The 22,718-nt window shown below is 52.7% G+C and overlaps 1 protein-coding gene across 1 annotated transcript in view; it reads left to right on the plus strand.

Annotated features, from left to right (window-relative positions):
* Positions 1 to 21,078, plus strand: part of LOC116955039 (leucine-rich repeat and immunoglobulin-like domain-containing nogo receptor-interacting protein 1) — an 88,579-nt gene extending 67,501 nt beyond the window's left edge. The window contains exon 2 of the mRNA XM_076052767.1: positions 8,572 to 21,078. Within this exon, the coding sequence (XP_075908882.1) occupies positions 10,634 to 12,631 (1,998 nt within the window). The 5' untranslated portion in view covers positions 8,572 to 10,633 and the 3' untranslated portion in view covers positions 12,632 to 21,078. The remainder of the gene's footprint in view (positions 1 to 8,571) is intronic.
* Positions 21,079 to 22,718: the final 1,640 nt, after the last annotated feature.

Here is a 22,718-nt window from a genome sequence, read left to right on the forward strand (position 1 = left end):
GAGCCATGCGCTCTAAACCACAGCACGCCGCACAGATGGATGCAGTTATCTGCATCCATTTTTATCAAGGGGTGGCACCACCACGGTGGCTATGAGATGTCAACTGCCTCGCCTGGTCATACAGGAGGTCGTGGGTTCGATCCCGACTAACCAATCGTGCTAATCGGAGGTGCGAAACGCCCACAAAGAAAAAGATCCCCTCCCCCCGGTATAGCCTCAACAGACTTTTGGGGCAAGTGGTGTTAGAGATGTTAACTACCTCGCCTGGTGTGCAGGAGGTTGTGGGTTCGATCCCGACGCTGACGCCTGCTGCTGTATATTTCGAGTTTGCGTGTCTCTCTCTCTCATCATCACCACGGTGGCTAGGAGATGTTAACTACCTCGCTTGGTCTACAGGAGGTTGTGGGTTCGATCCCGACCCTGACGCCTGCTGCTGTATATTTCGAGTTTGCGTGTCTCTCTCTCTCTCATCATCACCACGGTGGCTAGGAGATGTTAACTACCTCGCCTGGTATACAGGAGATTGTGGGTTCGATCCCGACCCTGGCGCCTGCTGCTGCTGTATATTTCGAGTTTGCGTGTCTCTCTCTCTCTCTCTCATCATCACCACGGTGGCTAGGAGATGTTAACTACCTCGCCTGGTCTACAGGAGATTGTGGGTTCGATCCCGACCCTGAGGCCTGCTGCTGCAGTATATTTCGAGTTTGCGTGTCTCTCTCTCCCTCCCCGTGATTTTTCTCCGGGGTTTCTCCTCCACATTTATAATCGACATCAGAGAATTTGGTTGCTCTACGTTCCACATGATGATCATGATGATACTCCGCAACTGTGTTGAGCTATCAGTTGTGGCCAGGTCGCTTTTGAACAATAAGTTAATAACCTCGGTGGGCTCTGTCTGGTAGGATGGGGATGTTTGTGTTGTATTTGTTTGTGCTTTGGCTGATTTGTTTTCGTCTCTTGTACTTTGCACTATCATCATGTTGGATTGGTTGTTGTTGTCACGTCATTATCCCGTGCCCCTACTGGACATCTGTGAAAAAGAGCTTTATAGCTCATCGGAGTCCTCCAGTATAAATAGTCAGATTCTGATAAATGGGCATATGCGGTCTGTCCTCTAACGCGATAGTTGCGTTCCTGAAGAACACCGCGCTATGGAAAAATCGCGATACAATAGATAAAATATAATACAGGGTTGAAGCACAGTCCGCGATACCAACGTGAGATGCGTAACACAGGCCGAACAAAGACTGAAGGCGCGTTGGGTAGCGTCTAGAAGCATCCAGCAGTATCCCACTGCCTCGTGTGGTGATGATGCTAGGCCGAGGCGGCCGTACCAGCGCTGATTCCGACTCGCGCGAGGTTGTTCCGTCCGCTCGGTCGCGTTCTATCCGATTCGCATCAGCGTTTTAACAAAATAACGCGTTCCCTTTAATGCAATCATCTGCATCGCGTTGTCTCCCATTCGCGCTATGAGAAACTACACGCGGCCTAATAGGAGGCTGTAGCTCAGTGGACGTTACCAGGTAAGATACAAAAACAAAAACCCTAAAGTTTCGTTGCGTTTATTTATTCATTCCCACTGTGTTCTGATTTTGTCTTCGTTCCACTTGTTCATCTCGGGCTCACCGTTGTTCTTTCTTTCCCTCCTCCCCGGAAAGCCGCCGATGAACTTGGGGCGAGAACGAGTTGACACTCGACCGCTTAATTGGACCATTAAACTCACGTCGGGTTAACTATCGCTGCCCCGCTATGCTTCTCCTGTAACCTTCAGGGGGATACCCGCCCAGCTGCAGGGCCCATTAACGGCAGAACACCTCCAGCACCCCCCCCCCCCCCTGCCCCCCTCTCTCCACCCGCCTCCCTCACGAGTTTAATTAACCCCAGGCATAGATTTTAGATTTGGATTAACAGGAGAAAAATAAATCCCTTTAAAGGTGTTTTTGCCTGATAAGGTCTGCCGAGGTGCGAGGTGAAGATGTGAAAAATAAAATCGGTGTTAATTGACTTTCACTTGCAGCCATCAACTTTGCTTGCGAAAGTGGAGCAGGTGAACATTTTTAAACGAGGCCGATATTGCAAACGATGTTTGACTCAGAGGGAGAGAGAGAGGACGACTCAGAGAGAGAGAGGGCGACTCAGAGAGAGGACGACTCAGAGAGAGAGAGGGCGACTCAGAGAAAGGACGACTCAGAGAGAGGACGACTCAAAGAGAGAGAGAGGGTGACTCAGAGGGAGAGAGGACGACTCAGAGAGAGAGAGGGCGACTCAGAGAGAGGACGACTCAGAGAGAGAGAGGGCGACTCAGAGAGAGAGGGCGACTCAGAGAGAGGGTGATTCAGAGAGAGAGAGAGGACGACTCAGAGAGAGAGGACGACTCAGAGAGAGAGGGCGACTCAGAGAGAGAGAGGGTGACTCAGAGAGAGAGGGCGACTCAGAGAGAGGACGACTCAGAGAGAGGGCGACTCAGAGAGCGAGAGGGCGACTCAGAGAGAGGGCGACTCAGAGAGAGAGAGGGCGACTCAGAGAGAGGGTGACTCAGAGGAAGAGAGAGAGGGCGACGCAGAGAGAGAGGGCGACTCAGAGAGAGGGTGACTCAGAGGGAGAGAGAGAGGGCGACTCAGAGAGAGAGAGAGGGCGACTCAGAGAGAGAGGGCGACTCAGAGAAAGAAGACGACTCCGAGAGAGAGAGGGCAACTCAGAGAGCGGGCGACTCAGAGAGAGGACGACTCAAAGAGAGGACGACTCAGAGAGAGGGCGACTCAGAGAGAGAGAGGGCGACTCAGAGAGAGGACGACTCAGAGAGAGGGAGGACGACTCAGAGAGAGGACGACTCAGAAAGAGAGAGATGGGGCGGACGACTCACAACAATTGTTTTGTATACAAACCAGGTAAAGCCCACTCAGCTATTAACTTATTTTTCAGAAGCGCACCTGACATAGCAAGGGCATCGTAGCAACACACAGGAGGGAAAGTTTAACACGCAGTAGCATGTCGCTACCAAGATTATCTATAATAGAGGTTTTTATCGGTTAGATCGCGTAAATATGAACGCCATTAAACCCATCACCACCCGGCACAGCCAATTAGTAAGGTTTGTCACGTAAAACAAAACGTGCCAATTGGTTACGAGTACAGCACACGCAGCGACTGTGTGCTGGAGAGTTAACCCCCAACTACCTGATGACGGACGCTTGTGTTGGGACCGAAACGTCGTGTTCTTTTATTATGTTTTCCTATCTACGTGACTTTACCGAAAGAACCAGAGAGTATGGACTCCTGCAGTTTACGAAAGCTTCAAATCAAGATCCCAACTACAGCGTTCACAATTCGAGTGCCGTGACGTTTCGCCGGTAATGACAACGCCTGCAGCAGCAGCAGCAGGCATCATCAGGTGACAGCCAGAGCGTTGTGGAGAAACCCTCCCCTCTGCTTCGGAGGGGGGGTAGATGTGACGTCGTCACTTGTGAGACAATCAGGGCCGAAGGCCAGAGGGAGGAGGGGGGGGGGGGTAATCAATTAATATAAATTAATAATGGATATCTATGATGATAAGAGAGAGAGAGAGAGTGTTCATCCAACATGTTCACTGACAGACAATATGGCGTGGGTCCGTGTGCGTGCATAGCCGATGGAGCACAGACAAAAATACAAAAATCGCTGGCCACCCACCCCCTCGCTCACAGCACTTGCCCCAACAGTCTATGCAGGCTATACCGGGTGGGTGAGGAGGGGGGCTCTTTGTCTTTGTGTGTCTATGTGTGTGCGTGTGTCTGCTTGTCTTGGCGAGCATTTGTTTCAGTGGGGAGCGGTGGCGCAGCAGTTAACCTGCTCCGCTACGAACCCAGCGACCCGAGTTCGATTCCCGCTCACGCTCTCCGCCAATGCCAGCGACGAATATCTGAACTCGTCCTGGGCCTCCCCTAGGTCTACTGAGCCTCAAATGAATTCCTGGTGCGGTGTGCAAACATCGTCACGTGGGGCACTCGCCCCATCAGTCTTGTAAGGCTTTCGGGGGATCTTTGTCTGTGTGTGAACGATCATTTGTGGTTGTATGTGTGTGTGTGTGTACTAGCAACACACACACACAAGCATCTCTGTGTGTGCTGGCAACACACACACATACAAGCATCTGTGTGTGTGTGCTGGCAACACACACACACATACCAGCATCTCTGTGTGTGTGCTGGCAACACACACATACAAGCATCTGTGTGTGTGTGTGAACGATATTTTGTGGTTGTATGTGTGTGTGTGCTAGCAACACACACACATACCAGCATCTCTGTGTGTGTGTGCTGGCAACACACACACATACAAGCATCTGTGTGTGTGTGCTGGCAACACACACACACATACCAGCATCTCTGTGTGTGTGTGCTGGCAACACACACACATACAAGCATCTGTGTGTGTGTGTGAACGATATTTTGTGGTTGTATGTGTGTGTGTGCTAGCAACACACACACAAGCATCTCTGTGTGTGTGTGCTGGCAACACACACACATACAAGCATCTGTGTGTGTGTGTGAACGATCATTTGTGGTTGTATGTGTGTGTGTGATGGGCCGTAATATCGATCAGAAAAGGAGGGATTACAGTGCTTCCAGTATAGATTGAAAGAGCTTAGAAGTCATTGGGGGGCACTGTGGATACCTGCCCGCGAATTGAATGGGAGAAAGAGAGGCGAGAGAGGCGAGCTACTGAGGCCACACACAACAACAAAATTCAATCAAATAAAACGAATGCCAAATGGCCCGCGTGCCTTCCCACCGCTCCCCGTGTCTCTCCCCGGCGCTCACACGAGCCGCGGGCGACACTCATCTCAACAGCTGTCCCACGGGGAGGGGGGCAGGGGAGGAGGAGATGAGAGGGGGGGGTAGAATTGCCACGGGTAGGGCGATTCTGCCCTACGTAGGGCGCCCCCCCCCCCCTCCCACCACCACAGCGGGAATAACCTCAAACTTCCAGCCCCGAGTCTCCAGCCCTGGACCTCCAGCCATGAGCCTCCATCCCCAGACTTCCAGCCCTGAGACTCCATCCCCGGTCCTCCATCCCCAGACTTCCAGCCCCGAGCCTCCAGCTGAAGATTTTTTTTTTCAGATTTGAATAACATAGTTCATTTATTAGTTCATAGTTCATTTATTTGGTATAGCCCTGTGAGCCATTCTTGCTCTTGAATCGGGTGCAACCTCAACAAACAAAAAACATGAACAAGAAAACATCTTAAAGTGATTACATGACTGTGCAAACAGAAAATCCATGAAAAAAACAGCAAAATACTTCTGAAAAAAAAGCACCGTACACCAACGCTGTGTGCAAAAATCCCAGTGGGATGCAAGTCAAATAACAACAACAACCACAAGACAACTAAGATTAAGGCCATCAGTCTAACTCTGTACTACAATAAACAAAAACATGGCCAAAACCAAAAAAAAAGTTTTCGAAATCACCAAAATAAAAGCCATAAATGCAATGTAATAGTGATCATAGGGACTGTGACCGAATTTTCAACAATAAACTACATAAATAAATTATAACACCAAAATCTAGATCCATATTTTAGGCCACTGAATAGCAGTGGCAGCTAGGGGTGTACAACTCCTCTTGAGCAGTTTTGAGTAAAGATCTCATAGGTAGTGATTCAAGTTGCAGTTTATTGGCAATAGCATTCCAGACCCTGGGGATATCAATAGCAAAAGCCCTTCCTCCAGTTTTTGTATGACAATAGGGAATGTGAAGCTGGTAAATGAGCGAAGACCTGAGGTCAAATTTGTTCTTTGAAACAGAGAGGAGATCCAGTAGGTAGTCTGCGGAATTTTTTGTAAGTACATCATGAATAAATACGATCTGGTGCACAAGCCGTCGAACATTAAGAGATGTTAAGTTTGACCAAATGTAGAGATCACAGTGGTGAGTCCTATATGGGCAGTTCAATGCAAATCTTAAGGCCGAGTGAAAGATGGAATCAAGCTTCTTCAGTACAGTACTTGGGGCTGATTTATACACGATGTCACAGTAGTCAAGTAGAGGCAGTATGGTAGCTTTTATCAATTCCAAACGGAACATTGGGGGGAAGCAGTGCTTGTGTCGATACAGAAAACCAATTTTTATTTTTGTCTTTTTACCAATATAATCAATGTGATCTTCAAAACTAAGTTTTGAATCCAGGATGGCCCCAAGATACTTATAGATCTTGACTTGCTCTATTTGATAATTATTCAAGGAATGTAATTGGGGAAAAATAACTTCCTGCTTTAGTCCCGGTGAGAAGCAAAGCACCTTGGTTTTGGAGGTATTCAGGACTAGTTTAAGAGAAACTAGCTGATGTTGTAGTTTGTTGAAATCACCCTGGAGCTTAGCAATCACGTCATCCGGAGAGCGGCCAGCAGTAATCAGCATCGTGTCATTTGCAAAAAAATTTACCCCGAGCCTCCAGCCCCGGTCCTCCATCCCCAGACCCCCAGCCTCGAGCCTCAGTTTGAGCCTCCAGCCCCGGACCTCCAGCTCCGAGCCTCCAGCCCCATAGCTCCAGCCCCAGACCTCCAGCATCGAGCCTCCAACCCCCCGAGTCTCCAGCCCTAGACCTCCAGCCCTGAGTCTCCATCCCCAGACCTCCAGCCCTGAGACTCCATCCCCAGACCTCCAGCCCCGCACCTCCAACCCCGAACCTCCTGCCTGGGCTTCCGGTAGTAACCGCGGGGCAGCACCGCTCATCCACTGCTGCACGGAAGCCGCAGGCGCGAGGCATGGACATTCGACGTTTGGCACGGGGCAGAGAGCGGTTTGCGATCGCGATGTCTCCCCAGGACGTGCCGGGCCACTCGTCTGTTCCACTTCCCTGCGGGTGGTGGTGAAGATGGAGGGGGGAGGGTCCATCTCCTCCGCCAGGATTTTTAAGCTTCCGTGTTTTTTTTAGTCAATAAGTGTGGGGGGGGGGGGGGGGAGGGGACAGCGTCCACATCGATTGACGATTCGCATTTTTTTCCCCACTGAGCACTGCTTAAAGGACACCAGCGGGCAGCATCTCAAAAGCTCCCAAACATCGCATCTCCTCTCAATCTTTCCAATGCCCGGCTGACATTTTCCTTTTTTTAATGCCTGGGGGGGGGGGGCACACCCCCTCCTCACCCCCCGGCGGGAGCTGCCTCGATGTGGCACAAAGTGACGCAGCACGTGGGCTGCAAGTCTCTAACGCTCTCCGTTGTCTTTCCTCGGGGGGGGGGGGGGGGGGCTGAAAACCAAATCCGTGTCCTTACAGAATCGGCTCCGATATTTGTAGACGATTGTTAACGTCACTTCAGAATTGAAATCATCATGATCGTCATATTCGTTATTATCCTCGGTGGTACTTTTGCCAGCCCGCTGCCAGATGAAAGTCTCCCCACGGCATGTGCGGCGCCGGTGGTGTCCGGCCGGCACCGAAGGTCCGTCCGCTAGTGATGTTGACTCTCCTCCACTCCTGTCGGCCGTGGCTGGGAATTGAACTCAGCTCTCTGGGTTGATCGCAGTGCCCGTCACACCCTACGCTTCCGCACAGCAGCTCAATCGTGCAGAGATACTAATCATTTCATTTATCATCTTCCAGTGAACATTGACTTAGGGAGACACTCCAATGATCTACAACAGCGGGCGGCAACCTGCGGCTCCAGGAGCCGCATGCGTGGCTCACCAAGGGACTGCCTCGTGACCGTTCTTTATTAAGGGACCGCCGCGACCCGACTCGCCTTCACCGCCAACGGTTCATTGCGGCTGCCACTTCACAACCCGCCTAACGTGCACCCAGCGATTTCGATTGGTGGGCAAAAAAACCAACAGTACCGTCAATTTGACAGATCGCGTGTGGCGGTGGGGTAAAGCGTGGGTATTCGCATCTTCGCGTGGCTGATGTTGTTGACGTGGAGCCGCAGCTGTGATTCGGCATGGAGGTGGATGATGAGCAGGACGATTGCGGCTGGAGTAGCGGAGTGGTGAATCATCATCGCTGTGGTGACGATTAATGTAAGTGTATGTTTATGATTCTGAAAGAAAAAGAAAAGCGACTTCATAGAGATCTTTACGTAAGTTTGTTGGGCTCTGTGCGAGTCTATGGGTCTCTATGCGAGTCTATGGATCTCTATGTGAGTCTATGGATCTCTATATGAGTCTATGGGTTTCTATGTGAGTCAATGGGTCTCAGTGTGAATCTAGAGACATCTTCTTCATACGGCTGAGGATGATGATGATGATGGTGGAGAGCCACAACTGTGATTCTACTTGGAGGTGATGGATGAGCCGGGTGATCGCGATCAGCAGTGGCGCCGAGTGGTGAATCACCATCCCTGCTGTGATGCTGCCCAAGCAGCGAAGCATTGGGACCACGTGTGTTCATCACGTGACAACTTTATTAATCGTCTGCGTCGGGTGGCGGATGTCTGTACGACACAACAATATTCACCTCCCTCTCTGTGTCCCCCCCCCCCCAAAAAAAAAAAAACCTCCCACGTATGTTGCCAACGTGCGTTCGCTTTGCGTGCTTTTATTATTTTCAATAGTTAATTTTATCGTTGTATTAAACGGTTTTGTTTACCCCAGGAAGGCCGGCCGGCTAGCCGTGGGGTCCCTGGGTCACCGGCGTGAGGCGTCCGGCGATGCCGTGGCGAGCAAAGCTGCAACGAGCCCGAGGCTCGGACGAAACGGCCTCCCTCGAAGGCCCCGCGCTCTGAGAGCGCGACTCCGATGGACCCTGGAATGACGCCGGGAGTTTCGTTCCTTGACGCCCGTTTTGTACTCCCTGCGAGGGGAACACCGCAGGGCCGTTACGTCGCCGTTCGCGGAACAATTCCGTTTCGCACGACGGCGAGGTAGCTGACGCCCTCGTGATCGCTAACCACAACCCACCGCCACAACCACCACCACTGCCGTCACTGCCACAACCACCGCCAACACCACCACCACCGCCGCCACCACTGCCACCGCAAACACCACTGCCGTCACTATCACAACCGCCACCAGCACCAACCCCAACTATCACCGCCACTACCACCACCAACACCACCACCAACACCACCACCACCAAAACCACCCCCGCCACCACCAACATCACCACCAACACCACCACCCCCGCCACCACCAACACCACCACCACCAACACCACCACCACCACCGTCCGTTTGAAGACCCCAAGCTGTGAAGACCCCCAACGCTGTCTCCGTGGCCACGTGCCCTCCAGGCGGCCGGGCGCTAGGTGGGGGGGTGGTGGTGGGGTGGGGTGGTGGTGGTGGTGGTGGGGTGGTGGTGGAGTGGTGGTGGTGGGGTGGTGGTGGTGGTGGGGTGGAGGTGGTGGGGTGGTGGTGGTGGGGGGGGTGGTGGTGGTGGAGAGAACCCCGCCAGGAATTCGACACCACTCCGAGTGAACGGGCGGGGTTGCGGAGATTGATCCGATTACGGGGTGGGGCGTGGTGGGGGGGGGCGAATAACATCGATTTGCAAATCAAGAATGAAATTCAATGAAATAGCTACCTCCTCGATGAGCCGCGTCACCATAAAATTATAACAATTATAATAATTCTAATAATTACATCATGATCATCATTTAGTTACGGACCAATCAATGACCAGGAATTGAACTGTACACTTCAGATCACGAGTTAAGCCCTCTGAACGCAGGCACTACCGAGTTGAATATTGCGCAGACAACAACAACAGCAACAACAACAACAACAGCAGCAGCAACAACAACGACAACAACGGCGGCGCCTACGCCTCTGTGAGTCTGAAGACTGCTCCTGCTCGAGAGGGTCGCGTGCCCTCGTCTTAGATAGGAGGCTGCACTGGCCAGAGGGGACGTCTACTTGCTGTACTGCCATCGTTTGGCCAGCCTCGCCTGTGAGGTCTCACGCAGCATTCACAATTCGCTCTGCCAACTCCCACCACCACTACCCACCACCACCACCCACCACCACCCACCACCCACCACCCGTAGCTCGGCACTCCAAGTCACTAGGTGCGCACGACGAGACACCAGTTGCGAGGCTCTTTGCGCTAGCAACAGGCAATGCAGGCACTCGCGCGAGGCATAGGCATCGAGCTATCTGCACGCTAGCAATAAGGCACTCGCAGTAGGCACTTAGACAATAGCTACTCGGCATGAGCCACTAAAGATGAGCAATAGACATTTTAGGCATTCGACGCGAGAAATGTACAATGTAGGCACTTGTAATAGGTACCAGGAATAGGCGTCATAGAGACCAGGCACTAGCAATAGGCATTACACAATAGGCACCAGCAATAGGCGTCGGAGACACCAGGCACTAGCAATAGGCGTCATAGACACCAGGCACTAGCAATAGGCATTACACAATAGGCACCAGCAATAGGCGTCATAGACACCAGGCACTAGCAATAGGCATTACACAATAGGCACCAGCAATAGGCGTCATAGACACCAGGCAGTAGCAATAGGCATTACACAATAGGCACCAGCAATAGGCGTCATAGACACCAGGCACCAGCAATTGGCGTCATAGGCACCAAGCAAAACGAAGAAAGGCTCTCAGAAGTAGCTCTGTGATATCCGCTTCCACGGGTCGTTCTGAGTGGAGCAGAGAAGACGACGAAGAAGAAGAAGCGTGTTGTTGTTGCTGCTGCTGCCGCCATGCTGGCGAGGATGCGGCCGGGCCGCCGTGGCTCCCCTGCCACGCTGCTGCCGCTGCTGCTCGTCTCCACGGCGCTGGCCGTGACCACCATGGTGGCGCGCCTGGGCCGCGCCTCGGGCTGCCCGGCACGCTGCGATTGCTCCCCACACAACCGCTCGGTGGTGTGCCACCGGCGTCGCCTCGCCTCCATCCCCGAGGGCATCCCCACGGAGACGCGCTCGCTCGACCTCAGCAAGAACCGCATCCGGGCGCTCGCCGCCGACGACTTCGCCGCCTTCCCGCTGCTCGAGGAGGTGGACGTGAGCGAGAACGTCCTGGCGAGCATCGAGGACGGCGCCTTCAACAACCTGCCGCACCTGCGCTCGCTGCGTCTCCGCAGCAACCGCCTCAAGCTCATCCCCCTGGGCGCCTTCGCCGGCCTCGGCAACCTCACGCACCTCGACATCAGCGACAACCGCGTCGTGGTCCTCCTCGACCTCATGTTCGCCGACCTCCGCAGCCTGCGCTCGCTCGACGTGGGCGACAACGAGCTGGTGTACGTGTCGCAGCGCGCCTTCGCCGGCCTGCACAGCCTCGAGCACCTGGCGCTCGAGCGTTGCAACCTGACGTCGGTGCCCGCCGACGCGCTGTCCCACCTGCACCGACTGCTGTCGCTGCGTCTGCGCCACCTCGGCATCGGCGCCGTGCCGCCGTACGCCCTGCGCCGCCTCTCGCGCCTCAAGGCGCTCGAGATCGAGCACTGGCCCCTGCTCGAGGCGCTGGCGCCCAACAGCCTCTACGGGCTCAACCTGACGCGCCTCTCCGTGACGCACTGCAACCTGACGGCCGTGCCGTACGCGGCGCTGCGCCACCTCGTCTACCTGCGCCTCCTCAACCTCTCCTTCAACCCCATCGCGGCCGTCGAGGGCCGCCTGCTCGTCGACCTGGCGCGCCTCCAGGAGCTGCACCTGGCGGGCGCGCGCCTCGCCACCGTCGAGGCCCGCGCCTTCCACGGCCTCGGCCACCTGCGGCTGCTCAACGTGTCGGGCAACCGCCTCGACACACTCGAGGAGGCCGCCTTCCAGTCGGTGGCCAACCTCGCCGTGCTGCGCCTCGACGACAACCCGCTCGCCTGCGACTGCCGACTGCTGTGGCTGCTGCGCCGGCGACGGCGCCTGAGCTTCGACGGCGCGCAGCCGGCGTGCGCCGCGCCCGACGGCGTCCGCGGCTGGGAGTTCCGCAACTTCCCCGACGTCCTCCTGCCCAACTACTTCACCTGCCGACGGCCGCGGATCCTCGACGGGGACGCCGCGCCGGCGTCGTCGTCCGCGTCCTCGGCGCCGCCGCCGCAGCCGTCGTCGTCGTCGCGCTGGAGGAGCGCCGTGGTGGACGAGGGCCACAGCGCCGTGTTCCCGTGCCGCGCCGAGGGTGACCCGCCGCCCAGGGTCTTCTGGCTGTCGCCGCAGAGGGCCGCGCTGACGGCGCGGGGCAACGGGCGCATGCTCGTGTCGCCCGACGGCGCTCTCGAGGTGCGCTACGCGCAGCCGGGCGACGGCGGCGTGTACACGTGCGTGGCGGCCAACGCGGGCGGCAACGACACCCTGGCGGTGCGCCTCGCCGTGCGCGGCTACGCGGGCGCCGACCACTTCCTGCACATGGCCAGGACGACGCCGCTCGTGGACGGCGCGGCCAGGCCGGGCCACGGCGACAACGGCAGCTGGGACGACGACGGCGGCGGCGGCGGCAGCGGCGTCGGAGGGAGCGACGTGGCGCTGCCTCACAAGAGGTTCCTGCTCAATCTGCAGACGGTACTCGTGGCCACGGCCATGGGATGCTGCTCCTTCCTGGGCGTCGTGCTGCTCTGCCTGCTGCTCCTGTTCGTCTGGAGCCGCGCCAAGGGGCGCGTGAAGAAGACCTTCGACGTGGGACACGTGCCGCGGTGCAACCAAGAAGGCGGCGGCGGCGGCGGCGGCGGCGGTGGCGCCGAGCCGAGGACATTCAGCACCCGAATGATGTAGGGAGGCGGGGTGTAGAGTGCCGCCGTTGTGACGTCGTCGCCGGCGTTGTGACGTCGTCGTTGTGACGTCGTCGCCGTCGTTGTGACGTCGTCGTTGTGACGTCGTCGCCGTCGTTGTGACGTCGTCGCCGTCGTCATCGGTTTCATCGTCACGATGATCGGCGGCAGCAGCAGCAGCAGTAGCAGCAGCAACATCAACACAAGAGTCGTCGTTCTATTTCTCATTGCCACTATCATGGCATCAATGTGATCGTCAGTAGCAGTCAGAATCAGAATATGTATTTATACTGATGAGCTATGAAGTTCTTTCTCGCAGATGTCCAGTGGGCAACGGGCATCGTTATTTCTCATCATCATCAGCAGCATCGGGCAATCATCAATGCGATCGTCATCAGCAGCAGTAGCAGCAGCGGCATCGCTATTTGCCATCATCAACATGCATTTGTTACGAGTTGTCTTCACTATTGTATAATCATCATCACTTCTTCATCATCATCATCATCGTGGGGTCAGTAAAATAAGTACAACTTCAGAAGGCTGCACTGCAATTCGATTGCAGACTCTGTATGAACCTACGTTGTAAAATCTTTCAATAAATCGTGTAATAATAATAATGATAAGACGTCCAGTAAAGCTTCACGCTGAGTCGCATTACTCATCGTTCAAGAGGGTCCTGCACGCGGATGTTCGGCACATTTTTAAACGACAATTTCATCCGATTTTTGCTCGTCGGGTGTTGGAGGGTCTTTGCAATACAAAAGCTTGGCGGGATCCTCTTGAAAAACGAGTCCTCTGAACTCAGTGAGGCTGCAGTGGCTAAACAATCAAAATAACAATACAGCAAGTCCTCGTTTAACGCGCTAGTCGTAGTAGAAAAAGTGCCGCGTGAATAAAAAAAAACACTTGGCGAAAACAAACTCCACATCGGTGGTGTAACAACGACGAAGTTGGGCGAGACGCGACGCGAGCCCGACTACAGCTGCGCGCGCACGCGGTGAAAATAAAACCGAGGCGACGTCAACCACCACGTGACCGCGTCACTCCGCGTCACGGCATCGCCGTACAGGCTCGGCCGTGGCGCAGCTCAATAAAGTTGCTCGTCGTAAATCGCTCAGAAACCGCCTTGTAACTGTGGACGCGTTATAACGGTGGACGCGTTATAACGGTGGACGCGTTATAACGGTGGACGCGTTATAACGGTGGACGCGTTCTGTGTTATAACGGTGGACGCGTTCTGTGTTATAACGGTGGACGCGTTATAACGGTGGACGCGTTATAACGGTGGACGCGTTCTGTGTTGTAACGGTGGACGCGTTATAACGGTGGACGCGTTATAACGGTGGACGCGTTCTGTGTTGTAACGGTGGACGCGTTATAACGGTGGACGCGTTATAACGGTGGACGCGTTATAACGGTGGACGCGTTATAACGGTGGACGCGTTCTGTGTTATAACTGTGGACGCGTTATAACGGTGGACGCGTTCTATGTTGTAACGGTGGACGCGTTATAACGGTGGACGCGTTATAACGGTGGACGCGTTATAACGGTGGACGCGCTCTGTGTTATAACGGTGGACGCGTTATAACGGTGGACGCGTTATAACGGTGGACGCGTTATAACGCGTTAACGCTGCCCAATCCGCGTTATAACGGTGGTAGGGGTTTGGTTATGCGCGTTCCGCCGTTGTGCTAGAAGCGTTCCCAAGAGCAAAACGAACGGCGCACAGAGTGAAACGCGCGTCTCAAGCGGCGAGGATGCGCCCTGCCTCTGTGTTTGTCGACTCGCGCAGCGTCGTTTTATTTGCGGCGGTATCAACAAATTGTTTTATTTTATTTTCTGCCGTAGAAACCGCAACAAAAAGCCACGCCTCCAAATATCGATCGCAGGCAAATGCAGCCCCCCCCTCCCCTCGTTGTGTGCGGCCCTCTGGTCGTGCTGGGGCATTGCAGCGAAACAAGGGGGGCGCACGAAGCGAAACCGCACCAGGAGACAGCTGCCTGCAGAGTAGCGCACAAAGTACACACACAGTACACACACACAGTACACACAGTACACACACAGTACACACACAGTACACACACACACATTACACACAGTACACACACAGTACACACACACAGTACACACAGTACACACACAGTACACACAGTACACACACACAGAACACACAGTACACACAGTACACACACAGCACATACACACAGTACACACACAGTACATACACAGTACAAACACACAGTACATACACACACAGCACACACACATTACACACACAGTACATACACACAGTACACACACAGTACATACACACAGTACACATAGTACATACACACAGCACATACACACAGTACACACAGTACACACATAGTACACACACACATTACACACAGTACATACACACAGTACACATAGTACATACACACAGCACATACACACAGTACACACACAGTACATACACACAGTACACACACACACACTACACACACAGCACACACACACATTACACACACAGTACACACACAGTACATACACACAGCACATACACACAGTACACGCACATAGTACACCTACATTACACACACATTACATACACACAGTACACACACATAGTATACACACATTACACACACAGTACATACACACAGTACACACACATAGTACACACACATTACACACACAGTACATACACACAGTACATACACATTACACACACAGTACATACACACAGCACATACACACAGTACACGCACATAGTACACACACATTACACACACAGTACATACAGCACATACACACAGTACACACACATAGTACACACACATTACACACAATACACACACATAGTACACACACACAGCACATACACACAGTACACACACATTACACACACAGTACATACACACAGCACATACACACAGTACACGCACATAGTACACCTACATTACACACACATTACATACACACAGTACACACACATAGTATACACACATTACACACACAGTACATACACACAGTACACACACATAGTACACACACATTACACACACAGTACATACACACAGTACATACACATTACACACACAGTACATACACACAGCACATACACACAGTACACGCACATAGTACACACACATTACACACACAGTACATACAGCACATACACACAGTACACACACATAGTGCACACACATTGCACATACAGTACATACACAGTACACACAGTACATGCAGTACACGCAGTACACACACAGTACACACACAGTACACACATAGTACACACACAGAGTACACACACAGTACATGCAGTACACACACAGTACACCCACAGTACACACAATACATACAGTACATACACACAGTACACACACACAGTACCCAAACAGTACACACACAGTACACACAGTACATGCAGTACATACACACAGTACACACAGTACTTGCAGTACACACAGTACACACAGTACATGCAGTACACACACAGTACACGCAGTACACATACACAGTACACACACAGTACACACACACACATAGTACACACTGTGTGTGTACTGTGTGTGTACTCTGTGTGTGTACTCCGTATGTACTGTGTGTGTGTGTACTCTGTGTGTGTACTCTGTATGTACTGTATGTGTGTACTGTGTGTGTACTGTGTGTGTACTCTGTGTGTGTACTCTGTATGTACTGTGTGTGTGTACTGTGTGTGTGTACTGTATATATCTCTGTGTGTGTACTCTGTATGTACTGTGTGTGTGTGTACTGTGTATATCTCTGTGTGTGTACTCTGTATGTACTGTGTGTGTGTACTGTGTGTGTGTGTACTCTGTGTGTGTACTCTGTGTGTACTCTGTATGTACTGTGTGTGTACTGTGTGTGTGTACTGTGTGTGTACTCTGTATGTACTGTGTGTGTACTGTGTGTGTGTACTGTGTGTGTACTCTGTATGTACTGTGTGTGTGTACTGTGTGTGTACTGTGTGTACTCTGTATGTACTGTGTGTGTACTGTGTGTGTGTGTGTACTGTGTGTGTACTCTGTGTGTGTACTCTGTATGTACTGTGTGTGTACTGTGTGTGTACTGTGTATATCTCTGTGTGTGTACTCTGTATGCACTGTGTGTGTGTGTACTGTGTGTGTGTGTACTCTGTGTGTGTACTCTGTGTGTACTCTGTATGTACTGTGTGTGTACTGTGTGTGTACTGTGTGTGTGCTCTGTATGTACTGTGTGTGTACTGTGTGTGTGTGTACTGTGTGTGTACTCTGTATGTACTGTGTGTGTGTACTGTGTGTGTGTGTACTGTGTGTGTACTCTGTATGTACTGTGTGTGTGTACTGTGTGTGTGTACTGTGTGTGTGTACTGTGTATATCTCTGTATGTACTGTGTATGTACTGTGTACTGTGTGTGTACTCTGTGTATGTACTGTGTGTGTACTGTGTGTGTACTGTGTACTGTGTGTATTCTGTGTATATACTATGTGTACTGTGTATGTACTATGTGTACTGTGTATGTACTGTGTGTACTGTGTGTGTGTACTATGTGTATCTCTGTATGTACTGTGTATATCTCTGTATGTACTGTGTGTGTATGTACTGTGTGTGTACTGTGTATATCTCTGTATGTACTGTGTGTACTGTGTGTGTGTGTGTACTGTGTATATCTCTGTATGTACTGTGTACTATGTATGTACTATGTGTACTGTGTGTGTGTACTGTGTACTATGTGTACTGTGTGTATCTCTGTATGTACTGTGTATATCTCTGTGTGTACTATGTGTGTGTGTGTACTGTGTGTATCTCTGTATGCATCGGTTAGCGCTGCGCTGCGAACCCGGCGACCCGAGTTCGATTCCCGCTCGCGGCCACCCACGCCGGTGACGATTCTCTGAACCGATTCTCTGAACCGGTCCCGGGCCTCCCCCTAGGTGGACTCCGCCTCAAATGAGCACTCGGTGCGGTGTGCACTAAACATCGTCACTCGGGGAGACAAAGGCGGCCGGGCGCGGTGTTTATCTTGCTCCACCCCCCACCCACGTGCCGCCCTTCATGGGTGCCGCTCCTCTCGCCTGCAGTACTTGCCTCGACAGTCCGCCGAAGGCTATACGGGCGAGGATGGTGCAAGGGGACCTTTGTCTCTACTTGTGTGTGAGTGTGTGTGAGTGTGTGTGTGAGTGTGTGTGAGTGTGTGTGTGAGTGTGTGTGTGAGTGTGTGAGTGTGTGAGTGTGGGTGTGTGTGTGAGTGTGTGTGAGTGTGTGTGTGAGTGTGTGTGAGTGTGTGTGTGAGTGTGTGAGTGTGTGTGTGTGAGTGTGTGAGTGTGTGTGTGTGAGTGTGTGTGAGTGTGTGAGAGTGTGTGTGTGAGTGTGTGTGTGAGTGCGTGAGAGTGTGTGAGAGTGTGTGTGAGTGTGTGAGTGTGTGTGTGAGTGTGAGTGAGTGTGAGAGTGTGTGTGAGTGTGTGTGTGAGTGTGTGTGAGTGTGTGTGCGTGTGAGTGTGTGTGTGAGTGTGTGAGAGTGTGTGTGAGTGTGAGTGAGTGTGAGAGTGTGTGTGAGTGTGTGTGTGAGTGTGTGAGAGTGTGTGTGAGAGTGTGTGTGTGAGTGTGTGTGTGTGAGTGTGTGTGAGTGTGTGTGTGAGTGTGTGAGAGTGTGTGTGTGAGTGTGTGTGAGAGTGTGAGAGAGTGTGTGTGAGTGTGTGTGAGAGTGTGTGTGAGTGTGTGTGAGTGTGTGAGTGTGAGTGCGTGTGAGTGTGTGTGTGAGTGCGTGTGAGTGTGTGTGAGTGTGTGTGTGAGTGTGTCTGAGAGTGTGTGTGAGTGTGTGTGCGTGTGAGTGTGTGTGAGTGTGTGAGTGTGTGTGAGTGTGTGTGAGTGTGTGTGTGAGTGTGTGTGTGTGAGTGTGTGAGTTATTATCGTTTCGCTCGCGTGTTTGCCGCTCAATTATCATCGGCGTGATTGCGCGCGCCACGCCAATTCCTGCTGCAGGTGTGCGAACGTTTATGGGTCGTTAGGAATCATTAATTGTGGCCTCGTTAGTGCGTGTTGCTGGAAGGGAACAGAAAACGACACGTGCCGTCAAATTGCTTTGACGAAACGTCTTTTTTTTTGAGTCGGCGTGATTCCATCGCGCGAGTTCGGATGAGGTGACCTCTTTTGCAAGGCCCTCCGTGCTGATTTTGTGATCTCATTATATTATGTTTTAATTTGTAAATATGTTGGTTCTGCGCAGAGATCTCCTCTCGGTCGCAAGGTCGTGGGTGTCGTCAACTCAGCAATATCACCATCAGCAGCAGCAGCAGCTTGGCCACCAAACATCCATCATCATCAACATCATCATCACCCCAGACATCCTCATGATGATCATCACCCACAAACATCCATCATTATCAACATCATCAACATCATCATCGTCCGTGCAGGCATCAACATAATTATTCATCACCACTGTCAAGTATCAATCATCATCTTTAGCATCATTAACATGATCATCATCACCCCAGGCATCCTCATGATGATCATCACCACCAACAAACATCCATCATCATCATCGTTATTTTTTGGGGGTGTATAAAATGAGCAACAGTATTATCACTTGGTGGCGGAGACGTCAACGTCGCCTGTTATTGGATGGATGGTCTTGGCCTCCGCCAGTGGAACGTACAATTTCCACCGGATAGCGCAGGGCATCAATGGTGGTCACGATCTCCTCTCGGGAGCATTGTTAGTTTGTAAATCGTGTTGTCATCCTTCGACGCCTCTTCAACACAGAAGTAGAGTCGTAGGCTTTCGCGACCAATACACTAAAACTAAAACTTATTTTATTTTACCAACTGTAAGGCCCCAACTGTGCTACACAGTTAATTTTCAGAGGCGACCAGGCCATCACAAGTGATAGCCCAACGAAGTGGCTCATGGTCATCGTCACCACCACCATGTGGACATTTATAGCAGCAGCAGCAGCCAAAATACTCGCAACGCGTGACGATGCTGATTCTAAACGTGGAGACAACATCCGGTGGACCCGCAGAGAAATCCACGAGACCACGGGGAGAGAGAGAGAGAGACACGCAAACTCCAAATATACAGCAGCAGGCGTCAGGGTCAGGATCTAACCCATGACTTCCTATATACAAGGCGAGGGAGTTAACATTTCGCCACCGTGGCGGAATATATATCACGAATATTATCCATAATAGTGGGGGTTATTTTGCTTGGGTTTAGATCGCGTCAAATATAAATGTTGTGTCGTTAAACCCGCCACCACCCGACACGGCCCATTAATTAAGGGTTTGTCGCGCAAACAAAACGCGTGCCAATGTAGTGGCGACTTCAGCACACCCCCCCCCCCCCCATATCATCGCGGCTCGGCTGAGTGCTCCTGCAATGTGCTGAAACGTCGGCAGAGCCATCCCTAGGGGCGTCAACGGCGAATCGGGGCGACCGCCCCGTGCCCCGCAATTTATGGAGGGGGGGGGGTTTGCCGCCACTCGACGTCACGGCGTCAGATTGTTTTGCTTTCGGTTTAGTATTGAAGGTGTGGGGGTGGGGGGGGGGTCCACAGTGTGGGGGATTTTCCCCGGGCCCCCCACCAATCCATCACCCCCCGCCGCCCCCTTCCTATGCACGGCCCTGTACATAGGGACCGTTGTTGTTGTTGTGTGTGTGTGCGCTCTAAAGATGCGCCCATCAGAAGAAGATGGTATGATGATGGTGGTGGTGGTGGTGCGTGTGCGTGTGAACGTGAGCCTGTGAAGTCTGCACACGCTTTACAAAGCGTATCACACGTCCGATTGCGACATACTCATCGGCAAAGCGATTTAGAAACGGCGGCACGAACACAGACTCGCTCATTTATTGCCGCTCGTGCGCATCACGCGCGCGCGCGTGTTTGTGTGTCTGCGTTGCGGAGAGCGGTGGCGCAGCGGTTAGCGCACTTCGCGACACAAGCCCCGGCGAAACGAGTCCTAGTCCCCGCTGGCGACCAAAGACGGTGACGAATTTAAAAAAAAAAAACCGGTCCGTGGCCTCCTCCCCTAGGTCGACTCAGCCTTAAACGAGTGACCTGCTGCGGTGTGAGTAAACATCGGCACTGCGGAGAGACAAAGGCGGCCGTGCGTTGTGCTGGCCAACCACCCCCTCGTGTTCCGTGCCAGCCCTTCAGCGGTGGTGCTGCTACTCGCTCAGAGCACTTGCCCCAGCATTCTGTAGAGGCTATACGGGGGATCTGTGTATTTGTGTGCAAAATTAAACTGGGTCTCGTCATCATCATCATCATCATCCCTTCGGACCGATAAAATAAGCACCACATTGTTCTTGGAAGCCACCGGTTGATGTAATATTTAATAATACGTTGTTATATCTCAATATGTATAGCCTGGGCCCTTTGCCATAGGACCGTGGAATTGCCGCTACTGGCTCGGAGCGAACTCGTCACATTAAAAATAAAATATAAAACAGAAAAAGCATACACACACAAGATCATTATCTGAATATGTATTCATACTGAAGGCATCCGATGTGCGTTGAAGCTCGTTATCACAGACGTCCAGCAAATCAAAGGCGCAGCCCTGCAACTGCTCGCTCGCGCCACCGCTGACTGAAGGAACCTCCACTTCGAGGAAGCTCTCTCGATGTCTCTCAAGAGACCCCCCTCCCCCCTCTCTCTGTAGAGGGCACCTTGGCCTACTCTTCCACAACGCCCATACGTCTTGAAAGAGCTGCAACTATACCACATTTGACCCCACCACCGTATCGACTGCTGCTGGGTGGACAGAAGCCGCTTGGACGTGGAGTCGAACCGGCGACTCTCCGGATACTGAAATCCCCCCAGGGTGCTGGAATCGTCTCACGCTCAGAGGCACCGCTCGGTGTGTGCAGATGCACTTCTGCGGCCGTCTGGAACGCTCTTCCTTCCGATATTAGGAAACCACTGGGGGGCTATGATACGCTTTTAAATCATCATCATCATCATTTAGATTGACGAAGTCATTTCCTTAGAACTTCTTGCTGTTGTGTTTAGTTTGCTGACCTTTCACCGCACCTACGGTGAGCACGGTTGGCTACGTACAGTGCTAAACAAGTTCCACAAACAAACATTTACACACACACATACAAACATACACACACATACAACAACAACAACAACAACAACCGCCATTCGCCACTAAGTGGCGGTGACGTCACCACGATGCTTGTGCCAGGCTATGTGCACCCTGAGGCCACGTGAAGTGTGAGGAGGTCACGGGGCAGACCAGGTGCCACAGGTCGACTGAATAAGATGACTGGCTGATGCACCACCTGTGCCCCCTACTGTGCCAAAATGCTGTGCTTTAGCCACCCGGCGCTCCGCTCGTTGTTGTGAGCGTCGCTCCTCCGCCCTCCGTTGTTGTTGGAGGGCGACTGCCTCCAACTGCCCAGTAGCGTCCTTCACGAGCCTCCTCCACAGAGGCCGATTTTGACACCGCTGGTACCAGTCATCGGCAAGTCCACTCAGCTCCACGTCCTCCTGTATCACGTCACTCCATCTCTTCTCTAGCCCGTGTCGCGCCCGTTTAGCCCCCTCGATCCGGCCGAACAAACGCTGATTCGGCATGCGGTGGCTGGGCATGCGGGGTACATGACCCAGCCAACGCAGCCTTGCCTGCCGGAGGAGCTCACCGATGGGATCGTGCCCAGATCTTTCAAGGATTTGTGAGCTCCTCACACAATCCAGCCTGGTTAAGCCCAGGATGGATCATAGGCAGGCCAGCCTAAATGTTTCTAACCGGCGAAGATGTTCCATTAGGGGGTCCACGTTTCGCAAGCGTAGAGAAGGGAGGGGATGACCGTGGCCGAGAAGACCTGAAGCTTAGTGCGGAGCGACAGACCAGGTAGCTTCCACACAGCGTTACGCAACCGATGAAAAGATATTGCCGCTTGAATGATTCGGAGTGAGACCTCTGCTGTTAAACTGGAGCCGGTCATAAGCACACTGCCCAGGTATGGGAAACTCTCCACTCTCTCCACAACTGCCCCATCACCGATTGGGAATTGTGGGGTGGAGTGTCCCATGGTACAAAATACCCAGGCAGGTGCTTAGTTTTGGTGGGGCAGATGGTAAGGCCCC

The sequence above is a fragment of the Petromyzon marinus genome, chromosome 57 (assembly GCF_048934315.1).
Source record: "Petromyzon marinus isolate PM22_M1 ecotype Great Lakes invasive population chromosome 57, UKy_Petmar_22M1.pri1.0, whole genome shotgun sequence".
Taxonomy (NCBI): Eukaryota; Metazoa; Chordata; class Hyperoartia; order Petromyzontiformes; family Petromyzontidae; genus Petromyzon; species Petromyzon marinus.